This window comes from Ceratotherium simum, chromosome 20 (assembly GCF_057802395.1).
Source record: "Ceratotherium simum simum isolate JZ-2026a chromosome 20, ASM5780239v1, whole genome shotgun sequence".
In the NCBI taxonomy this organism is placed as follows: Eukaryota; Metazoa; Chordata; class Mammalia; order Perissodactyla; family Rhinocerotidae; genus Ceratotherium; species Ceratotherium simum.
Genome location: NC_141919.1, coordinates 26,814,580 through 26,837,350, shown reverse-complemented (window position 1 = coordinate 26,837,350; position 22,771 = coordinate 26,814,580). Strand labels below are relative to the sequence as shown.

Sequence of the window (22,771 nt, the reverse complement as noted above, 5' to 3'; positions counted from 1 at the left end):
GAACAGAGGAGAAATGCAGAAACAGATCCAAATGGATATAAGAATTTAGTATAACGTAACCACAGAGTTTATCATTTTTGTGAGACGTCCTTTGGAATGATGGGCAAGACAAAATATAAATTTGGGAGTACTACATGAATATAGATGAAAGGTTTAAAAATTTGGATTAGACTTCAAGGACAAAACAGGAAAGTGAGAAGAATAACTGGAAAAGGATATAGGCACTACATTTAGGGATGGCAGGATGTAGAAAAATCAAGAAAGATATAGCAGGAGTAACCTGAAGAATCGGTACAGGAATTCCTATCATAGAAGATAAATGCTAATGAGTGTGAAAGATTGAAAGCAAGACGTTTAAGAGAATCAAGTTTAAATGCAATGTAACAACTTCATAAGAGAACACCATTAAAGTTGAAAAATCTACTTACTGACACAGCTATCTTGGTGCTATCTGGCCTCCATTCAGCTTGCTTGTAGGATCCAAACTGAGAAGATGATTTTGCAGATTCCTTGTAGGTTACGATTAACACACTAGGCTGGAAGGAAACAGTTGTATTTTATTAATATCTCATAAAAATATATAAAAACAAGATTTGAGATAACTTATGGAGTACTCTGTGTATTGCAATAATTCTAAAAGTGCAATAAAAGATAACATAACCTAATATTAAATCATCAGCTGTAAATAGTCCAACCAAATCAAGTAAACAGAACCAAAAAGAAAAACTGACTAGGACTATATCCACTAAAGAAATTGAATTGCTAATTAACAACCTTCAAAAACAGAAAGAACCAGGGTCAGATATGTTCACTGTTGAATTCTACTGAACATTTAAAGAAGAAATTATACAAATTCTCTACAATCTCTTGCAGAAGATAGAAGCAGAGAGACTACTTCCTAACCCTTTCTATGAGGCCAGCATCACCCTACTACTAAAACAAGCCAAAGACATTACGAGAAGATAAAACAACAGACCAATATCTCTCATGAACATAAGTGCAAAAATTCTCAACAAAATATTGGCAAATTGAATCCAACAATGTATAAAAAGAATTATACACTACAACCAAGTGGGATTTATTCCAGGTATGCAAGGCCAGATCAACATTTGAAAATAAATTAATGTAATCCATCACATCAACAGGCTAAAGAAGAAAAATCATATGATCATATCAACAGATGCAGAACAAGAATTTCACAAAATCCAACACCCATTCATGATAAAAACTCTCAGCAAACTAGGAATAGAGGGGAACTTCCTCAACCTGACAAAGAACATCTACAAAAAACTTACAGCTAACATTATACTCACTGCTAAGAAACTAGAAGCCTTCTTGCTAAGATCAGGAACAAGGTAAGAACATCCCCTTCTCACCACTCATTTTCAAAATCAAACTGAAAATCCTAGCTAATGCAGTTAAGACAAGAAAAGGAAATAAAAGACATACAGATTGGGAAAAAAGAAATACAACTGTCTTTGTTCACAGATGACATGAATGCCTATATAAGAAATTCAAAAGAATCAACAAAAAAAACTTGTGGAAATAATAAGTGATTATAGCAAGCTTGCAGGATATAATGTTAACATATAAAAGTCAATTGCTTTCCTAGATACTAACAATAAACAAGTGGAATCTAAAATTAAAAACACAGTACCATTTGCATTAACAACAAAAAAAGAAATATTTAGGTATAAATGTAACAAAATATGTACAAGATCTATACAAGAAAAACTACAAAATCCTGATGAACGAAATAAAAATAAATAAATAAACAGAGATATTCCAAGTTCATGGGATAGGAAGACTCACTACTGTCAAGACGTCAGTTCTTCCCAACTTGATGTACAGATTCAACACAAGCCCAATCAAATCACACCAAGTTATTTTATAGATATCGACAAATTGATTCTAAAGTTTATATGGAGAGACAAAAGACCCAGAATGGCCAACTCAATATTGGAGAGCAACAACTAGGTCAGAAGACTGACACTACCCAACTTCAAGTCTTACTATAAAGATACGCTAATGAAGACAATGTGGTATTGGCAAAAGAATAGAAAACAGATCAGTGGAACAAAGAGCCCAGAAACAGCCCCACATAAACATAGCGAACTGACTTTTGACAAAGGAGCAAAGGCAACATAACGGAGAACAGAGTCTTTTCAACAAATGGTGCTGGAGCAACTGGATATCCACTTTCTGGGACAAGAAGCTCCACAGGGTCAACTTGTACTTTGCCTGCTCTTGCCCTAGAATCAGCCTTTTTCCAAGGTCTCCTGTTTCTTTTTATTAGAGAACAGTATTTACAAAAGCGGGGTGTTGTTGCTTCTAGGTCCTCTCAGCAAACACAGTAGGAAATACATGTACCTACAGTAACCCATGGATACACATATTTCTATATATTTCTTTCTATACAGACTGTCCCTGATTTACAATTGCTTGATTTTTTGACTTTACAATGGTGGGTTCCAGTATGGGAGTTGAATCTACTGTTAAATTGTACAACTCTGACATAAGGTCAGCTTTGAGAGTCATCTTACTTCAAAGATTTACTGAAAGATGAATGTGTCTACATTGTAAAGGACTGTTTTAGTGTTTTTTTCTTTATTTCCTTTTTTCTCCTTTTTATTTTTTTTTATTTTTTTATTTTTTGGGAGGAAGATCAGCCGTGAGGTAACATCCATGCCAATCCTCCTCTTTTTGCTGAGGAAGACTGGCCTGGGCTAACATCTGTCCTTATCTTCCTCCACTTTATATGGAACGCCTCCACAGCATGGCCTGACAAGCAGTGCCTCGGGTTAAGTGCCTGGGATCCGAACCCAGGCTGCCAGCAGCGGAGCACGTACTTAACACCTACGCCACAGGGCCAGCCCCTTTTTCCCCTTTTTAAATACACACACTTAAATCATCTTGTGAAATGACACTGTGTTTGTGTGTACAAAGGTTTCTACTGCTTTAAAAAAATCTTTGGAAACTCTTAATCTTGTTCCATTCCTTATTCAATGCATTTTCAATTTACGATTGGTTTATCAGGACGTAATCCCATCGTAAGTCGAGGAAGATCTATATGTGCATATGCACATATTTATATATACAGAAACATATATGACTATGATCAAGTAAATTGTGGTTCATTCTAGTCTTCTCCCTTACTTACTTGTAACTTTTTTCTGACAGTGAGAAACCTGGCTATCATTTCATACAAATAACTTAGTTCTTTGTTCAAACCTACTATATGCATATAATAGTTTGGAACTGCTAGCTATATCCCTATAACAAACAAGTTTACCAACTAGAACAAAGTTTTTATGGATAGCTTCTTTTACTTTAGCCTCAGCATAACCAGTTAAAACACGGTTTTCCAAAGTTATGTAGGTCACCCCCTTAAAGCTTTTTTTAATCTCTAAAAGTAAAATACAAAAGTTTCTAAGAAGCTAACAATGCTCCAAACACACTTAAACTGCTAAACTTTAGTTGTTTGTACTTCAAATAGCAATTAAAAGTTAAAAATAAGTACCTTGGGAGGAGTGACGTCAGTAAGATGGCAGAATAGGAAGCCCTGGACTCTCCCTCCCCTTACAAACACACGGATTCAACAACAATTCACAGAAAAATTCCCTTTTGTGAGAAATCCAGGAACTAATTGAAAGGCACCTGAATGCTGGATGAATGTGAAATTAGACTCAACAAAGCTGGCAGGGAGATTCGGGACACTCTTACCAGAATTTCTACCTCCAACACAGTGCCATACAATCAGGATGAAACCATCCAGCTCCCAGCTAATCCTTGAGGAGGAAAAGAGGTGGTCTGCATGTCCAGTGCCCCAACACTTTCACAGGGGCTCCCCAGAGGACTAGCTTCTGTCTTGCCAATCTTGGAGCACTGTTGGAACTGGCATAACCTAGCTACCTGGGAGAGAACAGAGACAGTGGCTTGGATTGTCAGTTACCGTAGCTCCTCCCCACGGCTCAGCACAGAGTGAGTAGAGGAAAAATTCCAGATCCTAGCTTCTCCCTGGGGAAAGAAAGAGTTGATCCACATGCCCAATGACCCAACTTCTATGGGGGCTACCCAAAGAATGGTTTCTGTCTTGCCTGTCTCAGAGTGCTGATGGGATCTGGAAAAATCTAGCTGCCAGGGAGATAGTGAGAACAGACACAGAGGTTTGGGCAGGTAGTTGCCATAGCCCTTTCCCCCGGCTCAGCACAGAGCAAGGGAACAAAAACAAAAACTCCCACCCCCAGTTTCTCCCTGGGGAGGGAAAGAGTCCACAATTCCAATGCCCCAAATTTTCCAGGGGCTGTCCAAAGGGAGGGTTCTGCCTTCCTTTCATGGGGCACTGACGAGACCTGGTATAATCTAGCCAACAGGGAGGTAGTGAGAACAGAGAGGTTTGGGCTGGCAGTTGTCATAGCCCCTCCCCTGGCTCAGCACAGGGCAAGCAGATGAAAGAACCCAGCTCCCCGTTTCTTCCTAAGGAGAGAAAGAGCTGGATGGAGCATCCAATGATCCAGCTTTTCTGGACGCTGACTGAGGAACAGCTTCAATCTCACTTGTTCCAGTGCATTGAAGGGATGCAGCATACCCTAGATGCCTGGGGGCAACAAAGAACAAAAAAAAGCACGTTGGACTAGCATGAAGGTCTGAGAGGCTGCCAGAATCTCTGGCCAGGTTGACTGGTGGGAGTCTTCTACTATATGAGGCCAGTCCATGAAGACTGGGAGAGGTGGCTGTTTTGTCTAATGCACAGCCACCATCACAGAGAGTCAAGGAAGATAAAGAAACAAGCAAATATATGTTCCAAAAGAAACAAGACAAATCCCTGAAAACAGACCCTAATGAAACAAAGATATATGATTTACCAGATAAATAATTCAAAATAGTCATGATAAAAATGCTCACTGAGGTCTGGAGAACATGAACAAAATGAGAATTTCAACAAAGACATAGAAAATATAAAAAAGTACCAAAGAGAAATCATGGAGCTAAAGAATAACTGAAATGAAAAATTCACTAGAGGCGTACAACACAAGAGTAGATCAAACAGAAGAAAGAATCAGCAAACTCTAAGATCATTCGAAATCAATCACAAAAGCAAAAAGAAAAAAATTAAGAAGTGAAGAAAGCTTAAGAAACTTACAGGACACCAACAAGAATACCAAGATATGCACAGAAGGAGAAGAGAGAGAGAAATGACTGAAAGCTTATATGAAGAAATAATGAAGGAAAACTTCCCCAAACTGGGGAAGGAAAAGGATATCTAGATCCAAGAAGTTCAAAGAACTCCAAAAAAGAGGAACTCAAAGAAGTCCACACCAAGACGAATTATAACCAAATTGTCAAAAGTCAAAGCAGAAAATTTTGAATGCAGAAGAAAAAGGCAACTTGTTATGTCACAAGGGAACCCCCATATGACTATAAGTGGATTTCTCAGCAGAAACCTTGCAGGCCAGAAGGGAATGGGACGATATACTGAAAACGCTAAAACAAAAAAAGCTGCCAACTAAGAACACTATATCCAACAAAACTGTCCTTCAAAAATGAAGGAAAATTAAAGTCTTTCCCAAACAAACAAAAGCTGAGGGAGTTCATCACCATTAAATCTACTTACCAGAAATGCTAAAGGGAGTTCTTGTTGTAAAAGGTCATTAAACAGCAACGTAATAGCATAAAGAAGTATGAAATTGGTTGGTAAAGGTAAATATATAGACAAATACAGAATACTGTAAGGGTGGTGGATAAATCCCTTTTAATTCTAGTAGAAAAGTTAAAAGACAAAAGTATTAAAATAATTATACCTAAAAAATACATTAATAGGTGCACAACAAAGACACATATAAATTGCGACAATAACTAACATAAAGTGTGGGGGGAGAAGAAGTAAAATTGTTGACTCTTTGTATGCAATTTAACTGACATTTTCACCTTAAAATATAGTTATAACTACATTTTACGATCCTCATGGTAACCACAAAAACAATATCTATAGAAGTTACACAAAAGAAAAGAGTAATGAATCAAAACAGATCAATACAAAATATCAACAAAACACAAAGGAAGACAGCAAGAGAGGAAAAGGTGGACATGAGAATGACGTAAAAGAAAATAATTAACGAAACGGCAAAAGTAAATCCTTCCCTATTAATAATTACTTTAAATGTAAATAGATTAAATTCCCCAATCAAAAGACATAGAGTGGTTGAATAGATAGAAAAGAAAAAGACAGACAGACCCAATTATGTGCTGTCTATAAGAAACTCACTTTAGATTTAAGGACATACACAGGCTGAAACTGAAAGGATGGAAAAAGATATTCTATGAAAATGGTAACCAAAAGAGAACACAGGTGACTATACTTATATCAGACAAAATAAACTTTAAGTCAAAAACTGTGACAAAAAACAAAGAAAGATATTATAACAATAAAAGGGTAACTTTACCAGGAAGACATAACAATTATAAATATATATGTAAAGCATACATGTTAGATGTAACATCAGAGCACCTAAAGACATAAAGCATATACTGACAGATTTTAATGGAGAAATAAACAGCAATACAATAGTGGAACACTTCAATATCCTTCTTTCAATAATGGATAGAACATTCAGACAGAAGATCTATAAGGACAATAAGGACTTGAACAACACTATAGACCAAATAAATTCCCACAGTGCCACGGTGGCCCCACACGTGAGAATGCTCCCCACTGACTGGCAGCGACTCAGCCCCCACAAGGGCACCTTGGCCACCAAGCACAGTAGCTCAGCCTAACCACCCACAAGTGCAGCACTGGCCTGCACAAAAGAATGAGTCCCTACCCCATGCCTAGAGCATCATGTCAGTTGGTCCCTGCCAAGAGCAGTGGCCCTTCCTGCCCTACAGCGACCTGCCCATGGAGAAAAGAAGCCCTGTCTGTGCATGCATGCATCACTTGCCAAGCAGAGACAGCCAGCACATGAACGCAGAGCAACCCTACCGGCACAACTTCCAGCAGATGGGGCGGGATCAGAAAACATAGCTCCTGCCTCCCACCACGGCATGGCAGGTGGAATGTGCAACCTGATACTACCACAAACGTGCCAGCAGAAGATCAATTCATCAAACACCATGAAAAACTACAGTAACACTTCAGAACAGAAGGAAAACAACAAGTCTCCAGAAACCAATCTTGAAGTCACAGAAATTTACAATCTAAATGACAGAGAATTCAAAATAGTGGCCATAAAGAAACTCAATGGGTTAAAAAAAAAACTCAAAAAAACAGTTCAATGAGCTCAGAAGTAAAATTAATGAACAGAAGTAATATTTCATCACAAAGATTAAAGGTGTAAAAAAAAAAAAACCAAACAAATTCTTGCAATGAAGAACACAATTACAGCAATGAAAAAAAATCCAGAATTTTTAAATCATAGAGCTGACATTACGGAGGACAGAATTAGTGATTTAGAGGATAGAAATATAGAAATGCTTCAGGTAGAGGTGGAGAGAGAACTAAGATTTTTTAAAATTGAAGAAATTGGGGCTGGTCCTGTGGCCGAGTGGTTTGAGTTCCATGTGCTCGCCCTCGGCGGCCTGGGTTCACGGGTTCGGATCCCAGGCGTGGACCTACTCCACTCATCAGCAATGCTGTGGCAGTGTCCCACATACAAAACAGAGGAAGACTGGCCCAGATGTTAGCTCAAGGCTAACCTTGCTCAAGCAAAAAAAAGTGGGGGGGTGGGGCGGGGAGGAGAAGATTGGCAACAGATGTTAGCTCAGGGAAATGTTCCCCAGCAAAAAAAAAAAAAAAAAAAAAAAACAGAAGAAATTCTTCAGGAAATATCCAACTCAATTAGGAAAAGCAACATAGGATTATAGGTATTCCAGAGGAAGAAGAGAGGGAGAAAAGAACAGAGAGCTTGTTCAAAGAAATAATAGCTAAGAAGTTCCCAAACCAGGAGAAGGAACTGGACTTAGAGGGTACATGAAGCCAACAGAACTCCTAACTACATCAATGCAAAAAAGACCTTCTCCAAGGCATATAACAGTAAAACTGGCAAAACTCAAAGACAAAGACAAAATATTAAGAGCAGCAAGACAGAAGGGAATAACCTGCAAAGAAACCCCTATCAGGCTTTCAGCAGATTTCTCAGCAGAAACCTTACAAGCTAGGGAAGAATGGAATGATACGTTCAAAATACTGAAAGACAAAAGCTTTCAGCCAAGAACACTCTATGCAGCGAAACTACCCCTTAGATACAATGGAGAAATAAAAGCTTTCCCACATAAACAAAAGCAGAGAGAGTTCATTGCCACCAGGCCTGCCTTATGAGAATGCTGAAAGGAGCCCTCCCATCTGAAACTAAAAAGCTAAGGTCTACAAAACCTTGAGCAAGGAGATAAATAGACAGAATCAGAAAATTGCAGCCCTATATCAGAACAGGTTAGTAAACAATTATAACGTAAAAGTTAAAGGGAAAGCATCAAAAATAACTACAACACTTCAATTTAGTCACAAACTCACAACACAAAAAAAGAATTTGTGAAACAATAACTCAAAAGGGGAAGAATAAAGGGATGGAACCTGCTTAGGCTAATGGAGATAAGAGGATATCAAAAAATAGACTATCTCATCTATGAGATCTATTACACAAACTTCATGGTAACCACTAAATAAAAAATCAGGGCAGAGACACAAATCATAAAGAGAAAACTGAAAAAATCATCACAGAAAACCACCAAACTGAAATGGCTGTCAGAAATACATGGGAAGAGAAACAAGGGAAATATACAACAACTGGAAAACAAGAGATAAAATGGCAGTATTAAGTCCTCATATACCAATAATCACTCTAAATGGAAATGGATTGCACTCTCCAACCAAAAGACACACAGTGGCTGGATGGGTTAAAAAACAAGACATAACAATATGCTGCCTCCAGGAAAAACATCTCAGCTCTAAAGAAAAATACAGGCTCAGAGTGAAGGGATAGAAGATGATACTCCAAGAAAATGGAAAGCAAAAGAAAGTTGGTGTTGCCATACTTATATGAGACAAAGCAAACTTCAGGATAAAAACGACAATGAAAGACAAAGAGGAGCAGTATGATAAAAAGGACTTTCCACCAAGAGAACAGAACACTTATGAACATATATGCACCTAACACGAGCACCAAAATATATAAAGCAACTATTAACAGACCTAAAGGGAGAAATTGACAACAACACAATAATAGTAGGGGACCTCTACACCCTAGTTACATCAATGGATAGATCATCCTGCCAGAAAATCAATAAGGAAACAGTGTCCTTAAATGAAATACTAGACCAGATGGACCTAAGAGATATATATGGAACACTCCATCCAAAACCAGAAGAATACACATCCTTCCCAAGTGCACATGAAACATTCTCAACAATAGACCATATGTTGGGAAACAAAACATCCCAAAAATGAAAACACAGCATACTAACTCTTATGGGATGCAGCAAAAGTGGTACTAAGAGGGAAATTTATAGCAATTCAGGCCTACCTCAACAAACAAGAAAAACTTTAAATAAGTAATCTTAAACTAGGAAAAGAAGAACTAACAAAGCCCAAAATCAGCAGAAGGATGGAAAATCAGCAGAAGGATGGAAATAATAAAAATTGGAGCAGAAACAAATGAAATAGAGAACAACAACAACAAAAAAACAGTAAAAAGGATCAATGAAACTAAAAGCTGGTTCTTTGAGAAGATAAACAAAATTGACAACCTCTTAGCTAGACTCACTAAGAAAAAAAGAGAAAAGACTCAAATAAAACTTAAAATGAAAGAGAAGAAATTAAAACAGATACCAGAGAAACACAAAGGATTACAAGAAAATACTATGAAAAGCTACATGCCAACAAATTGGATAACCTAGAAAAAATGGATAAATTCTCAGACTCATACAACCTCCTGTAACTGAATCAGGAACAAATAGACAATCTGAATAGACCAACCACAAAAAAAGGGATTGAAACAGTAATCAAAAACCTACCAAAAATCAAAAGTTCAGGACCAGATGGCTTCTCTAGAGAATTTTACCATTCAGAAAAGATTTAACATTTACCGTTCTCAAAGTATGCCAAAAAATTCAAGAAGATGGAACACTTCCTAACTCATTCTATGAGGCCAACATTACTCTGATACCAAAACCACACAAAGACAACACAAAGAAGGAAATTATAGACCAATATTGCTGATGAACATAGATACAAAAATCCTCAACAAAATATTGGCAAACTGCATACAGTAATACATTAAAAGAATCATACAGCATGATGAAGTGGGATTTATACGCGAGACCCAGGGATGGTTCAACATCCACAAATCAATATGATACACCACATTAACAAAATGACGAATAAAAGTCTCATGATCATCTCAACAGATGCAGAGAAAACGAGCCAACATACATTTAAGATCAAAACTCTCAACAAAATAGGTACAGAAGCAAAGTACCTCAACATAATAAAGGCCATATATGATAAACCCACAGTCGACATCATACTTAATGGTGAAAAGCTGAAAGCCATACCTCTGAGAACAGGAACAAGGGCAAGGGTGTCCACTCTCACCACTTCTATTCAACATAGTACTGCAGGTTTTGGCCAGAGCAATTAGGCAAGAAAAAGAAACAAAAGGTATACATATTGGAAAGGAAGAAGTGAAACTCACTGTTTGCAGACAACATGATTCTACATATATAGAAATGAAAAAGAATCCACCAGGAAACTATGAGAAATAATCAACGACTACATCAAAGTTGCAGGATACAAAATCAACTTACAAAAATCAGTTGCATTTCTATATTCTAATAAACTAACAGACAACTCAAGAATACAATCTCATTTACAATCAGAACAAAAAGAATAAAATATCTAGGACTAAATTTAACCAAGGAGATCAAAAACCTCTATACTGAAAACTATAAGACGTTACTGAAAGATATCGAAGAACACTTAAAGAAATGGAAAGATATTCCATGCTCATAGATTGGAAGAATAAACATAGTTAAATGTCCATATTACCAAAAGCAATTTACAGATTCAATGCAGTCCCAATCAGAATCCAAATGACATTCTTTACGGAAACCAAACAAACAATCCTAATGTTTAACAACAAAAAACCCCAATTAGCCAAAGTAATCCTGAGAAAAAAGAACAAGGCTGGAGGCATCACAATCCCTGAATTCAAAATATAGTACAAAGCTATAGTAACCAAAACAGCATGGTACTGTTATAAAAACACACACACAGATCAATGGAACAGAATTGAAAGCGCAGAAATAAAACCACACATCTATGGACAACTAATCTTCGACAAAGGAGCCAAGAACATAAAATGGAGAAAGGAAGGTCTCTTCAATAAATGGTGCTGGGTAAATTGCACAGTCACATGCAAAAGAATGAAAGTAGACCATTATCATACACCATACGCAAAAATTAACTCAAAATGGATTAAAGACTTGAAGGTAAGACCTGAAACCATAAAACTCCTAGAAGAAAACACAGGCAGGGGTGCCGGCCCCATGGTGTAGCAGTTAAGTGCATGCGCTCCACTGCTGGTGGCCCGGGTTCAGATCCTGGGCACGCACCAACGCACTGCTTGTCAGGCCATGCTGTGGCGGCATCCCATATAAGGTAGAGGAAGATGGGCACGGATGTTAGCCCAGGGCCAGTCTTCCTCAGCAAAAACAGGAGGATTAGCATGGATGTTAGCTCAGGGCTGATCTTCCTCACCAAAAAAAAACCCATAGGCAGTATGTTCTTTGACATTGGTCTTAGCAGCATCTTTTCGAATACCAGGTCTGGTCAGGTAAGGGGAACAAAAGAAAAAATAAACAAATGGGACTTCATCAAACTAAAGAGCTTCTGCAAAGTAAATGAAACCAGTAACAAAACGAAAAGACAACCTACCAACTCATAGAAAATATTTGCAAATCACATTATCCAACAAGGGATTAATTTCCAAAATATATAAAGAACTCATATAATTCAACAACAAAAACACAAACAACCCAATCAAAAAACGGGCAGAGATGGGGCCAGCCTGGTGGCGCAAGCGGTTAAGTGCGCGCACTCCGCTGCGGCGGCCCGGGGTTCGCTGGTTCGGATCCCGGGCGCGCACCGACGCACTGCTTGGCAGGCCATGCTGTGGCGGCGTCCCATATAGAGTGGAGGAAGATGGGCACAGATGTTAGCCCAGGGCCGTCTTCCTCAGCAAAAAAAAAGAGGAGGATTGGCGGATGTTAGCACAGGGCTGATCTCCTCACAAAAAAAAAAAAAAAAAAAAAGGGCAGAGGATATGAACAGATATTTTTCCAAAGAAGATATACAGACGGTCAAAAGGCACAGGAAAAGATGTTCAACATCACTGATTATTAGGGAAATGCAAATCAAAACCACAACAAGATATCACCTTACACCCTGTCAGAATGGCTATAATTACCAAGACAAAAAATAACAAATGTTGGAGAGGATGCGGAGAAAAGGGAACCCTCATACACTGCTGGTGGAATGCAAACAGGCACAGCCACTATGGAAAACACTATAGAGATTCCTCAAAAAATTAAAAATAGAAATACCATATGACCCAGCTATCCCACTACTGGGTATTTATCCAAAGAACTTGAAATCAACAATTCAAAGAGACTTACTCACTCCTATGTTCACTGCAGCATTATCTACGATAGCCAAGATGTGGAAGCAACCCAAGTTCCCATCGACTGATAAATGGATACAGAAGATGTGGTATATATACAATGGAATACTACTCAGCCATAAAAGACAAAATTGTCCAATGTGCAACAATGTGGATGGACCTGAGGATATTATGTTAAGTGAAATAAGCCAGACAGAGAAAGACAAACACTGCATGATTTCACTCATATGTGGAAGATAAACAAACACATGAATAAAGAGAACAGATTAGTGGTTACCAGAGGGGGAGGGGATGAGAGGGTGGGTGTAAGGGGAAAAGGGGCACATATGTATGGTGATGGATGAAAACTAGACTATTGGTGGTGAGCACCATGCAGTCTATACAGAAAATGATACATAAAAATGTACACCTGAAATTACACAGTGTTATAAACCAATATGACTTCAACAAAATAATTTAAAAAAACAAAAAAAAAAAATCTTGAAACAAAGACTAAAATACAACACACCAAAACTCATGGGATGCAGCAAAAGCAGTACTGAGAAGGAAGTTTATAACAATGGATGCCTACATCAAAAAAAGAAGATCTCAAATCAACCTAATTTATACCTCGAGGAACTAAAAAAAGAGAAAACCAAGTCCAAAGTTAACAAAAGGAAGGAAATAATAAAGATGAGAGCAGAAATAAATGAAATAGAGAATAGTAAAGAATAGAAAAAAATAAAACTAAGAGTTGGCTTTTTGAAAAGATAAAACTGACAAACCTTCAACCAGACTTACCACGAAAAAAAGAAAACAAATAAAATCAGAAATAAAAGAGGAGGCATTACAACTGATACCACACAAATACAAAGGATCATAAAAAATGACTATGAACAACTGTATGCCAACAAACTGGTAACCTAGAAGAAATGGATAAATTCCTAGAAATACACAACATACCAAGACTGAATTATGAAGAAACAGAAAATCTGAACAGACCTCTAACTGGTATAGAGACTGAATCAGTGATCAAAAACCTCCCAACAAACAAAAGCCCAAGACTAGATGGTTTCACTGGTAAATTCTACCCAACACTTAAAGAAGAATTAATGCTAACCCTTCTCAAACTCTGGCAAAATATTGAAGAGGTGGGAAAACTTCTGCACTTATTTTATGAGGCCTGCATTATCATCATACCAAAAACAGACAAAGATACCACTAGAAAAGAATACCACAGGTCAATATCCCTGATGAATATAGATGTAAAAATCCTCACCAAAATAGTAGAAAATTGAATTCAACAGCACATTATAAGGATCATACACCACAACCAAGTTTGATTCATCCTTAGAATGCAAGGATGGGTCAATATATGAAAATCCATTAATGTGATACATCAACAGAATAAAGGATACAAATCACATGATTATCTCAATAAATGCAGAAAAAGTGCTTGACAAAACCTGACATGCTTTCATGATAAAAACTCTCAACAAACTAAGAACCAAAGGAAAGTACCTCAACGTGATAAAGGCTAAAAGACCCACAGCTAAAAAATACCCAACAGTGAAAAATGAAAGATTTTCCTCTAAAATCAGGAACAAGGCAAGGATGCCTCCTCTCACCACTTCAACACAGTACTGGAATTCCTAGCCAGAGCAATTAGGCAAGAAAAAGAAGTAAAAGGCATCGAAATGAAAAAACAAAGAAGTAAAATGGTCCCTATTTGCAAAGAAAATGACCGTATACACAGAAAACACTAAAGATTCTGTTACAAAAAAACTGTTAGAACTAATAAACGAATTCAGTAAAGTTTCAGGATAGAAAATCAACATATCAAAATTATTTGCATTCCTATATACTTAACAGTGAACTATCTGAAAAGAAAATTAGGAAAACAATCCCATTTACAATAGCACCAAAATAATAAAATACTTAGGATTAAACAACTATAGAGGTGAAAGACTCAAACACTGAAAACTACAAAATACTGATGGATGAAAGAAATTTAAAAAGACACAAATGGAAAGACATCTCGTGTTTATAGATTGGAAGACTTAATACAGTTAAAATGTCCATACTACCCAAAGCAATCTACAAATTCAATGCAATCTCTATGAAAATCACAATGGTATTTTTTACAAAAATAAGAAAAATTAATTCTAAAATTCATATGGAACCTCAAAAGACTCCAAATAGTTAAATCAATCATGACAAAGAAAAAGCTGGAGGCGTCACACTTCTTGATTTCTAAATGTATTTTAATGCTATAGTAATTAAAACAGTATGGTACTGACACAAAGACAGACACAAAGACCAAAGAAACAGGGTAGAGAGCCTAGAAATAAATCCAGACTTACACAGTCAACTGATTTTCGACAAGGGTTCCAAGTATACACAATGGAAAAAGTATAGTCTCTTTAATAAATGGTGTTGGGAAAACTGGATAGTCACACGCAAAAGAATAAAATTGGACCTTTATCTAACACTATACACAAAAATCAATTCAAAATGGATTAAAGACTTAAAAGTATAACCTGAAACTATAAAACCTCTAGAAGAAATCATAGGGAAAAGTTTTGTGACATTGTTCCTGGTGATGATTTCATGGATATAACACCAAAAGCACATGCAACAAAAGCAAAAACAGACACGTGGGAGTACATCAAACTAAAATGCTTCTTCACAGCAAAGAAAATAGCAACAGAGTGAAAAGGCAACATACAGAATAGAAGAAAACATCTGCAAACCATGTATCTGGATAAGTGGTTAATTTCTAAAATACATAAGAACTCCTATAACTCAAAAGAAAAAAAAACCTAATAACCTGACTAAAAAATAGGCTAAAGACTTCAACAGACATTTCTCCAAAGATATATAAATGGCTGGCAGGTATATGAAAAGACGCTCAATGTTACTAAGCACCAGGGAAATGCCACAATGAGATATCACCTCACACCTATCAGGATAGCCATTATCAACAAACCAAAAGACAAGTGTTGGCAAGGATGTGGAGAAACTGGACACCTTGCACACTGTTGCTGGAAATGTAACATGGTACAGCCAATACGGAAAACAGAGGTTCCTCAAAAAACTAAAAATGGAACTACCATACGATCCAGCAATCCTACTTCTGAGTATTTTTCCAAAGAATCAAGATAAGGATCTGGAAGAGATAATGGCAACTCCAATATTCATTGCAGCACTATTCACAACCACCAAGATATGGAAACAATCCAAATGTCCATTGTCAGATGAATGGATAAAGAAAATGTGGTATATCCATACAATAGAATATTATTCACCTTTAAAAAAGGAAATTCTGTAATACGCAACAACATGGATGAACCTTGAGAACATTTACTAAGTGAAATAAGCCAGTCACAGGACAAATAATACCTGATTCCACTTATATGAGGTATCTAAAATAACCAGATTCATAGTATCAAAGAGTGAAGTGGTGGTTGCCAGGAGCTGGGGGGAGAGGGAAATCAGGAGTTGCTAATTAATGGGCATAAAGTTTTAGTTAAGCAAGATGAATCAGCTCTAGAGATGTGCTGTACAACACTGTACCTATAGTTAACAATATTGTACTGTATGCTTAAAAATTTAAGAAGGCCGATTTCATGTTAAGAGTTCATATCAGATTAAAATAAAATTTAGAAAAATTCTTTGCACACTAACATAAATAACATACTTTGAAATAATTGTATTTCTAAAACAGAAAAAAATAGTGAGGCAGTGCAACTATTTTACAAATCTCTTTAAAGTCTAGTATAACAGACTACAGCTGGATTCTCAGATTTACTTCTACATTCAGTCTGTTGTGACATGTTTTAATTGAAGTATATGAAGAAAATCCAGTCTTACACAGATTAATAGTTGGACTTTCAAAATAATGATAAATATCCTGTGATACTACACCAAAATTTGAAAAGGGGTAGTTTCTTCAAGATTAGTAGTAGTGTGGAATCTGAATCCTTATCCATAAAGTTTTTGTACTCTGTTTCAAATAAATAAATAAAAGCACCTTGGATAGTACTGCAATGGGTGAAGAGAAAAAAATATAATTAGGGAGCCCATTAGGTATTTATTTTAACAACCTAGAAAAGAAACTTGCATCTGAAAGGCAAATGTGAATAGCAAAACAACTTTTAAAAAGAACAGCTGGAAGACTTACACTACCTGACTTTAAGATCTATTATAAAGTTACAGTAATCAAGACAGTGTGGCATTGGCATCAAGAGTGACAAAGATCAAGGAAATAGGCAGAGTCCAGAAACAGAGAAGTCAAATGGAAGGTGTGAAGTCAATTCAATGGGGGGAGAACCATCTTTTCAAGAAATGGTGCTGGAAAGACAGCCATATGAAGAAAAAGAACTTTGATCCATACTTTGCACCATGTAAAAATATTAATTCACAGGGTATTACAGACCTATATGTAAAACTTGATCTGTAAAAGTTCAGGAATATAGGAAAAAATCTTTTGTGGCCTTGGGTTAGGCCAAGATTTCTTAGACAAGACAAAAATCATGATTCACGAAAGAAAAATAATCAAAATTTGCTCCTTACAAAAATTAAATATTTCTCTTCAAAAGATGCTGCTAAAAAAGAATAAAAAGACATGCCATAGACTGGAAAAAAATACTTGCAAATCACATCTCTGCATTGATGACCTGTATCCAGAACATACAGAGAATTCTTAAACCTCAGTAAGAAAACTGAATTTTTAAAAATAGGCAAGAAATTCAAAGAAAATAACCACAGTATTGGATTTTAATATGTAAATATCTATGAAACCATGCTGATATAAGTAACTGACTAAATGAAAGCAAAGGGAAAATTCTTCCTTACATCAGAATTCCAATTAATAAATGTAAAAGGAAAAAGGGACATAGAGAATCATCATTAGGTAAATACCACATAATAATAGTTGCAAACAAAATCCAACGGTGGATGCTAAAATCAATGAGCAAAAGTTTCAGGAAAAACAGGATATGCACAGTATCCCCCCCAAGTTACTTTTTAACTACAAAAGGAAAGACAGTAACTTTCAGTGGAGAAACTTGGCAGACACCAACTAGCCAGGCAATCAAGGTAAACATCACCAGTAATAAGATTTATGAACATCATAAACCTGCTATGATAGACTGAGAAGGACACATTTTGGGGGTATTTTTACCAAAAATACATAAGCTTATTCCATTCATACAAAAATCAAATAAACCCAAGCTGATAGATTCTACAAAATAACCAATCAGTACTCTTCAAAAGGATTAAGCTTATAAAAGACAAAGAAAAACCGAGGAACTGTTACAGAATGAAAGAGACTAAGAAGAAATAACTACATGCCACGTGGGAAACAGGACAGAAGTCTAGAACCAAATAGGAACGTGAGTGGAAAAACTGGGGGAAATTTCAATGAGATCTGTACTTTAGTTAATAATATTGAACCAATGTTAATTTTCTCTTTGTAATTATGCTAAGTGAAAGATGCACAACACCAACAAAAAAACAAGTACATGCTGTATGACTGCATTCATATAAAATTCTAGAAAATGCAAACTAATCTATAGCAAGAGAAAGTAAGCAGATGAGTGACTGCCTGAAGACAGAAGGCAGTGGGAAGCAACCACAAAGAGGCAAGAGGAAACATCTGGGGGTGATGGACATGTTCATTATCATGATTATGGTGATGCTGTGATGGGTATACACAAGACAAACCTAATCACATTTATACTGTAAACAGGTGCAATTTATATTATATATCAATTATATCTCAAAAAGGCTGTTAAAAAAAAGTTAAAAACAAGTCATCTTGGATAGTCTTTTGAAGAACTGATTAAAGGAAGGAAAACATACTTAGTGAGACCTACTTAGAATCTGTTAGAAAAGCCTAGAAGCTAGAAACTTGAACTAAGACAGAAAGTAGGAGAAACTAAAAGAACACAGAAACAACAAAAAATGGTTGTAATTTGTTTAGCAACTAAGATACATACATATAACCTACAAGTTTGTGTAAATTGTTTCTTTATATTTATTTTTGATGATTTTTATATCTTTGACCTGTTTCTTTGAAAGATTATTTTTTAATGTTGGTGACAAAGGAGACAGTAACCAGTTCAATCAGAAAACGGGCTTTTTAAAAAGGTTTCTGTTCTTATAATCAGCAGTGATGATAATCTGCCTATTGGATTAATAAAGGTAAAAGTTAGTCAGAGTGACAATATTTAATCACTAATTTAAAACCACAGTATATTTTAGTATTTACTAATTTTTCATTTCTAAATATTCCAATATTTACATATTTTATAAACTTTTCATTTCTAAAGATAAATAACTTCTCTAATTTGGGAGTCAGAAAGCATACCAAATCTGAGGTTTTTACTCTGCTTGTATCCATATCGAAACAAAGAATAAGGTGTGAAACTAAGTTTTTATGTAAAGCAGACAACCAGCAGTCTTCAGTGTCACCTCTCCTCTAGGGACTTACATTTTGCATACATGTTAATAAGTACTACTGTGACTCTGTAAATAGCAGAAATCAACGTGTTTAAAAGGCCCACAATTACTGACTCTGTGAAAAAGTCTTTTCTAGGAGGCAATTTACTCCTTACAGCACTGCTTCTGTTTCTAAATACATACAGATCTAAAGAAGTCTATAAGATATTTCTTTATAACACATGGCAACATAGAAAATAGGGTCCCAAGTTACGCATGAATCTTTTTGTATAAAATTTCATGCTATTAAAACAGATTTTCTTACTAATTTGTTACATTAACTAATATCTAAATTTTGTATTCCTTGAATATCCATAAAAAATATGAGTACCTACATGTATCAATTCTTAGTAATCCATCACTTCAGTCAAATAGTTGTTTTCACAGACTCTGCTGATTTAAGGTTGATTTTAACAAAATAGCTAATATAAAAAATAAACAATAATACAATGAACACCTATGAACCCATCATCCAGCTTAAGAAATGATTCACTCACTACCAGTTCTCTGAAGCTACCTGAGTGCTGTCCTCTACTCACACGCACCTGTACCGTCCAAGACACAACCACTACTTTCAATTTTGCGATTATATCTCTGCTCGTCTGTAATTTATTCACTTCTTGTACTGAATTAATATACTACAATTTATTTATCCATTCTCCTGTTGATAAACATTTGAGTTCAGAAAAAGAATTTATGCATTACTTTGATCAAAAAGAAGTTAATTCCAAAATGAGAAATGTTGTGGGGAGGGGGCCTGTAAGCATAAACAGTTCAATTCAATGCACAGTGTAAACTGTAAAATAATGAATACAACTGGCACTATTTTTATTAAACTAACATAAGTATGGCACATTTATGTTAACAGAATTGCAAATCTATGATGTTTACATGCTTCCTAGTACTTCTGGTTGATTTTTAAAGACTAAAGGTTATGGTTGCACCTGGTGAATATTTGTCAAAGAGATTCCAAACTGACCTTTTAAATCTTATAAAACACCTTGCTGTCAAAATTAGCTCATTAGAGACTATGTAACTATTTAGCATGTTCTCTGTATTAGTTTCCTAGGACTGCTGTTACAAATACAAAAAACTAGGTGGCTTAAAACAACAGAAATTTATATTGTCTCAGTCTGGAGGCTAGAAGTCCAAAATTGAAGTATCAGTAGGGCCATGACAGCTCTGACAGCTCTAGGGGAATATCCTTCCTCACCTCTTCCAGCTTCGGGTATTTGCCAGCAATCCTCGGCATTTCTTGGCTTGCAGATGCATCGCTCCAGTCACATGGCCATCTCCTATGTGTCTTCACATTGTCTTCCCTCTGTGCACGTCTGTCTCTGTGTTCCAATTTCCCCTTTTTATAAGGACAGTGTCATATTGAATTCGGGCCTACTCTAACGACCTCATTTTAACTTGATTACCTCTATAAAAACCCTATTTCCAAATGAGATCACATTCCGGTACTGGGGGTTAAATTTCAATATATCTTTTTGGGAGGACATGAGTCAACCCATAACATTTTCTCTTTGTAAATGTTCCATCATAACTGAGAATTAGGATACTAAGAGTAAACAATAACATCCTATGACTGTACATCATACTGTATATGTCTATACTAAGGCTCTCCAATCAAACTTTCTGCAACAACAGAAATGTTTTATATCTGCACTATCCAATACAGTACACACTAGTCACATGTGACTGCTGAGCACTTGAAATGTGGCTAGTGAGTAAGGAACTGATTTTATTTTACTTAGTTCTTAATAAATTAAAAACTTTAATAACATGTGGCTAGTGGTTTCCATACAGGATATACCAAAGTAGGTTCTGCAGAACTGGTGATTGTTTACTTAAATAAAGGGCTGGAGACCAATTTAGCTTCAAAAATGCTGTGTTAAAGTTCAACAAGTTTCTTCACTGCAGAGCTTTAGCAAATCTTTAGTAGGCTCATGTACACTGTAAACCTTCAATAGACTATAGTATGTATATTTCCCAAGGTTATTTGATTAAACATTTCCTTTTTCCCCTAGATTATCAAACAGCATCAAGAGTTCTTTATACCAGCCTTCAGGAAATTCTATATTTTTCAAGTACTTATACATATACTTTATGTCTGATAAACTAAATGTCATCAACTCTTTTAAGTCTATTTTTTATTTTATTTATTTTTTTGTGAGGAAAATTAGCCCTGTGCTAACATCTGCCAATCCTCCTCTTTTTTTGCTGAGGAAGACTGGCCCTGGGCTAACATCCATGCCCATCTTCCTCCACTTTATATGGGAAGCCGCCACAGCACGGCTTGCCAAGCAGTGCGTCAGTGCATGCCCGAGATCCTAACCGGCAAACCCCGGGCCACTGCAGTGGAGCACACGCACTTAACTGCTTGCGCCACCGGGCCAGCCCCTATTTTTTATTTTTTATAGTGTATAATTTATTGGTTTTTAGTATATTCACAAAGTTGTACAATCACCACCACTATATAATTCCAGAGCATTTTTTTTATCACTCCAATAACAAACTCTGTACCTATTAGCAGTCATTCTCCATTCCCTCCCATCCCCAGCTCCAGCAACCAATAATCTAATGTCTGACTACAGATTTGCCTATTCTAGAGATTTCATGTAAACAGAATCATACAATAAGTGGCCTTTTATGTCTGGCTTCTTTAACTTAGCATAATGTTTTAAGTTTCATCCATGTTATAGCATGTATCAGTACTTCATTCCTTTTATGACTGAAGAATACTCCCTTGTGTAGATATACCACATTGTCTGTATCCACTCATCTGCTGATGGACATTTGGGTTGTTTCCACCTTTTGGCTATTGTGAAAAGAGCTGCTATGAATGTTCACGTCCAAGTTTCTGTTTGAACACCTGTTATCAACTCTTTGGAGTATATACCCAGGAATGGAATTGCTAGGTCATATGATAACTCTATGTTTAATTTTTTGAGGAACTATCAAACGGCCTTCCACAATGGTTGCACCATTTTACATTCCCACCAGGATTCCTTGGCATTCCAGCAGTTCACGAGGGTTCAATTTCTCCAAATCCTTGTCAATACTTGTTATTGTCTTTTGATTGTAGCCATTCTAGTGAGTGTAAAGTGATATCTTGTGTGGTTTTGATTTACATTTCCCTAACAACTAAATATGTTGAGCATCTTTTCATGTGCCTTTTGTCCATCTGTATATTATCTTTGGAGGAATACCTATGCAATACCATTGCCTATTTTTTAACTGGGGTCACCAAATTTAAAGAGGTTCTGTGCTAATACCAAAATTTTTAGGTTGGTTACTGGAGTTCTTTTGTCTCTACAGAAAAATTCATTATAAATGGTGATTGGGTTCCCTGGCCAACTCAAAAAAGTCTATTCAGCTCACATATACCAACAGGGAATATAATATATAGTGGTTAAGAATATAGGCTCTGAAGTCTGAATGTGAGGTGCAAATACTGGCTCTGCCATTTACCAGCTTTGTGAGCTTGGACAAACTATTTAATTTCTTCTGTGTTTCAGTTTCTGCATCTTTAAGATAAATGTAACAAAAGAACCTACCTGTCGGATCTCACTGCAGCAAAGATCAAATAAATAATACAGCATTTGGGAGAA

At 36.2% G+C, this 22,771-nt stretch overlaps 1 protein-coding gene across 3 annotated transcripts in view; it reads right to left on the bottom strand.

The window, feature by feature from the left end:
• Positions 1-22,771, bottom strand: part of RIC1 (RIC1 partner of RAB6A GEF complex) — a 154,554-nt gene that overhangs the window by 100,171 nt on the left and 31,612 nt on the right. For 2 of the 3 annotated variants that reach the window (XM_087444554.1, XM_004436819.3), the window contains exon 2: positions 429-536. In XM_087444554.1, the coding sequence (XP_087300680.1) occupies positions 429-536 (108 nt within the window). Of the gene's footprint in view, positions 1-428; positions 537-22,771 lie in introns of those variants that run through there. The other variant, XM_087444556.1, reaches the window with a different exon arrangement.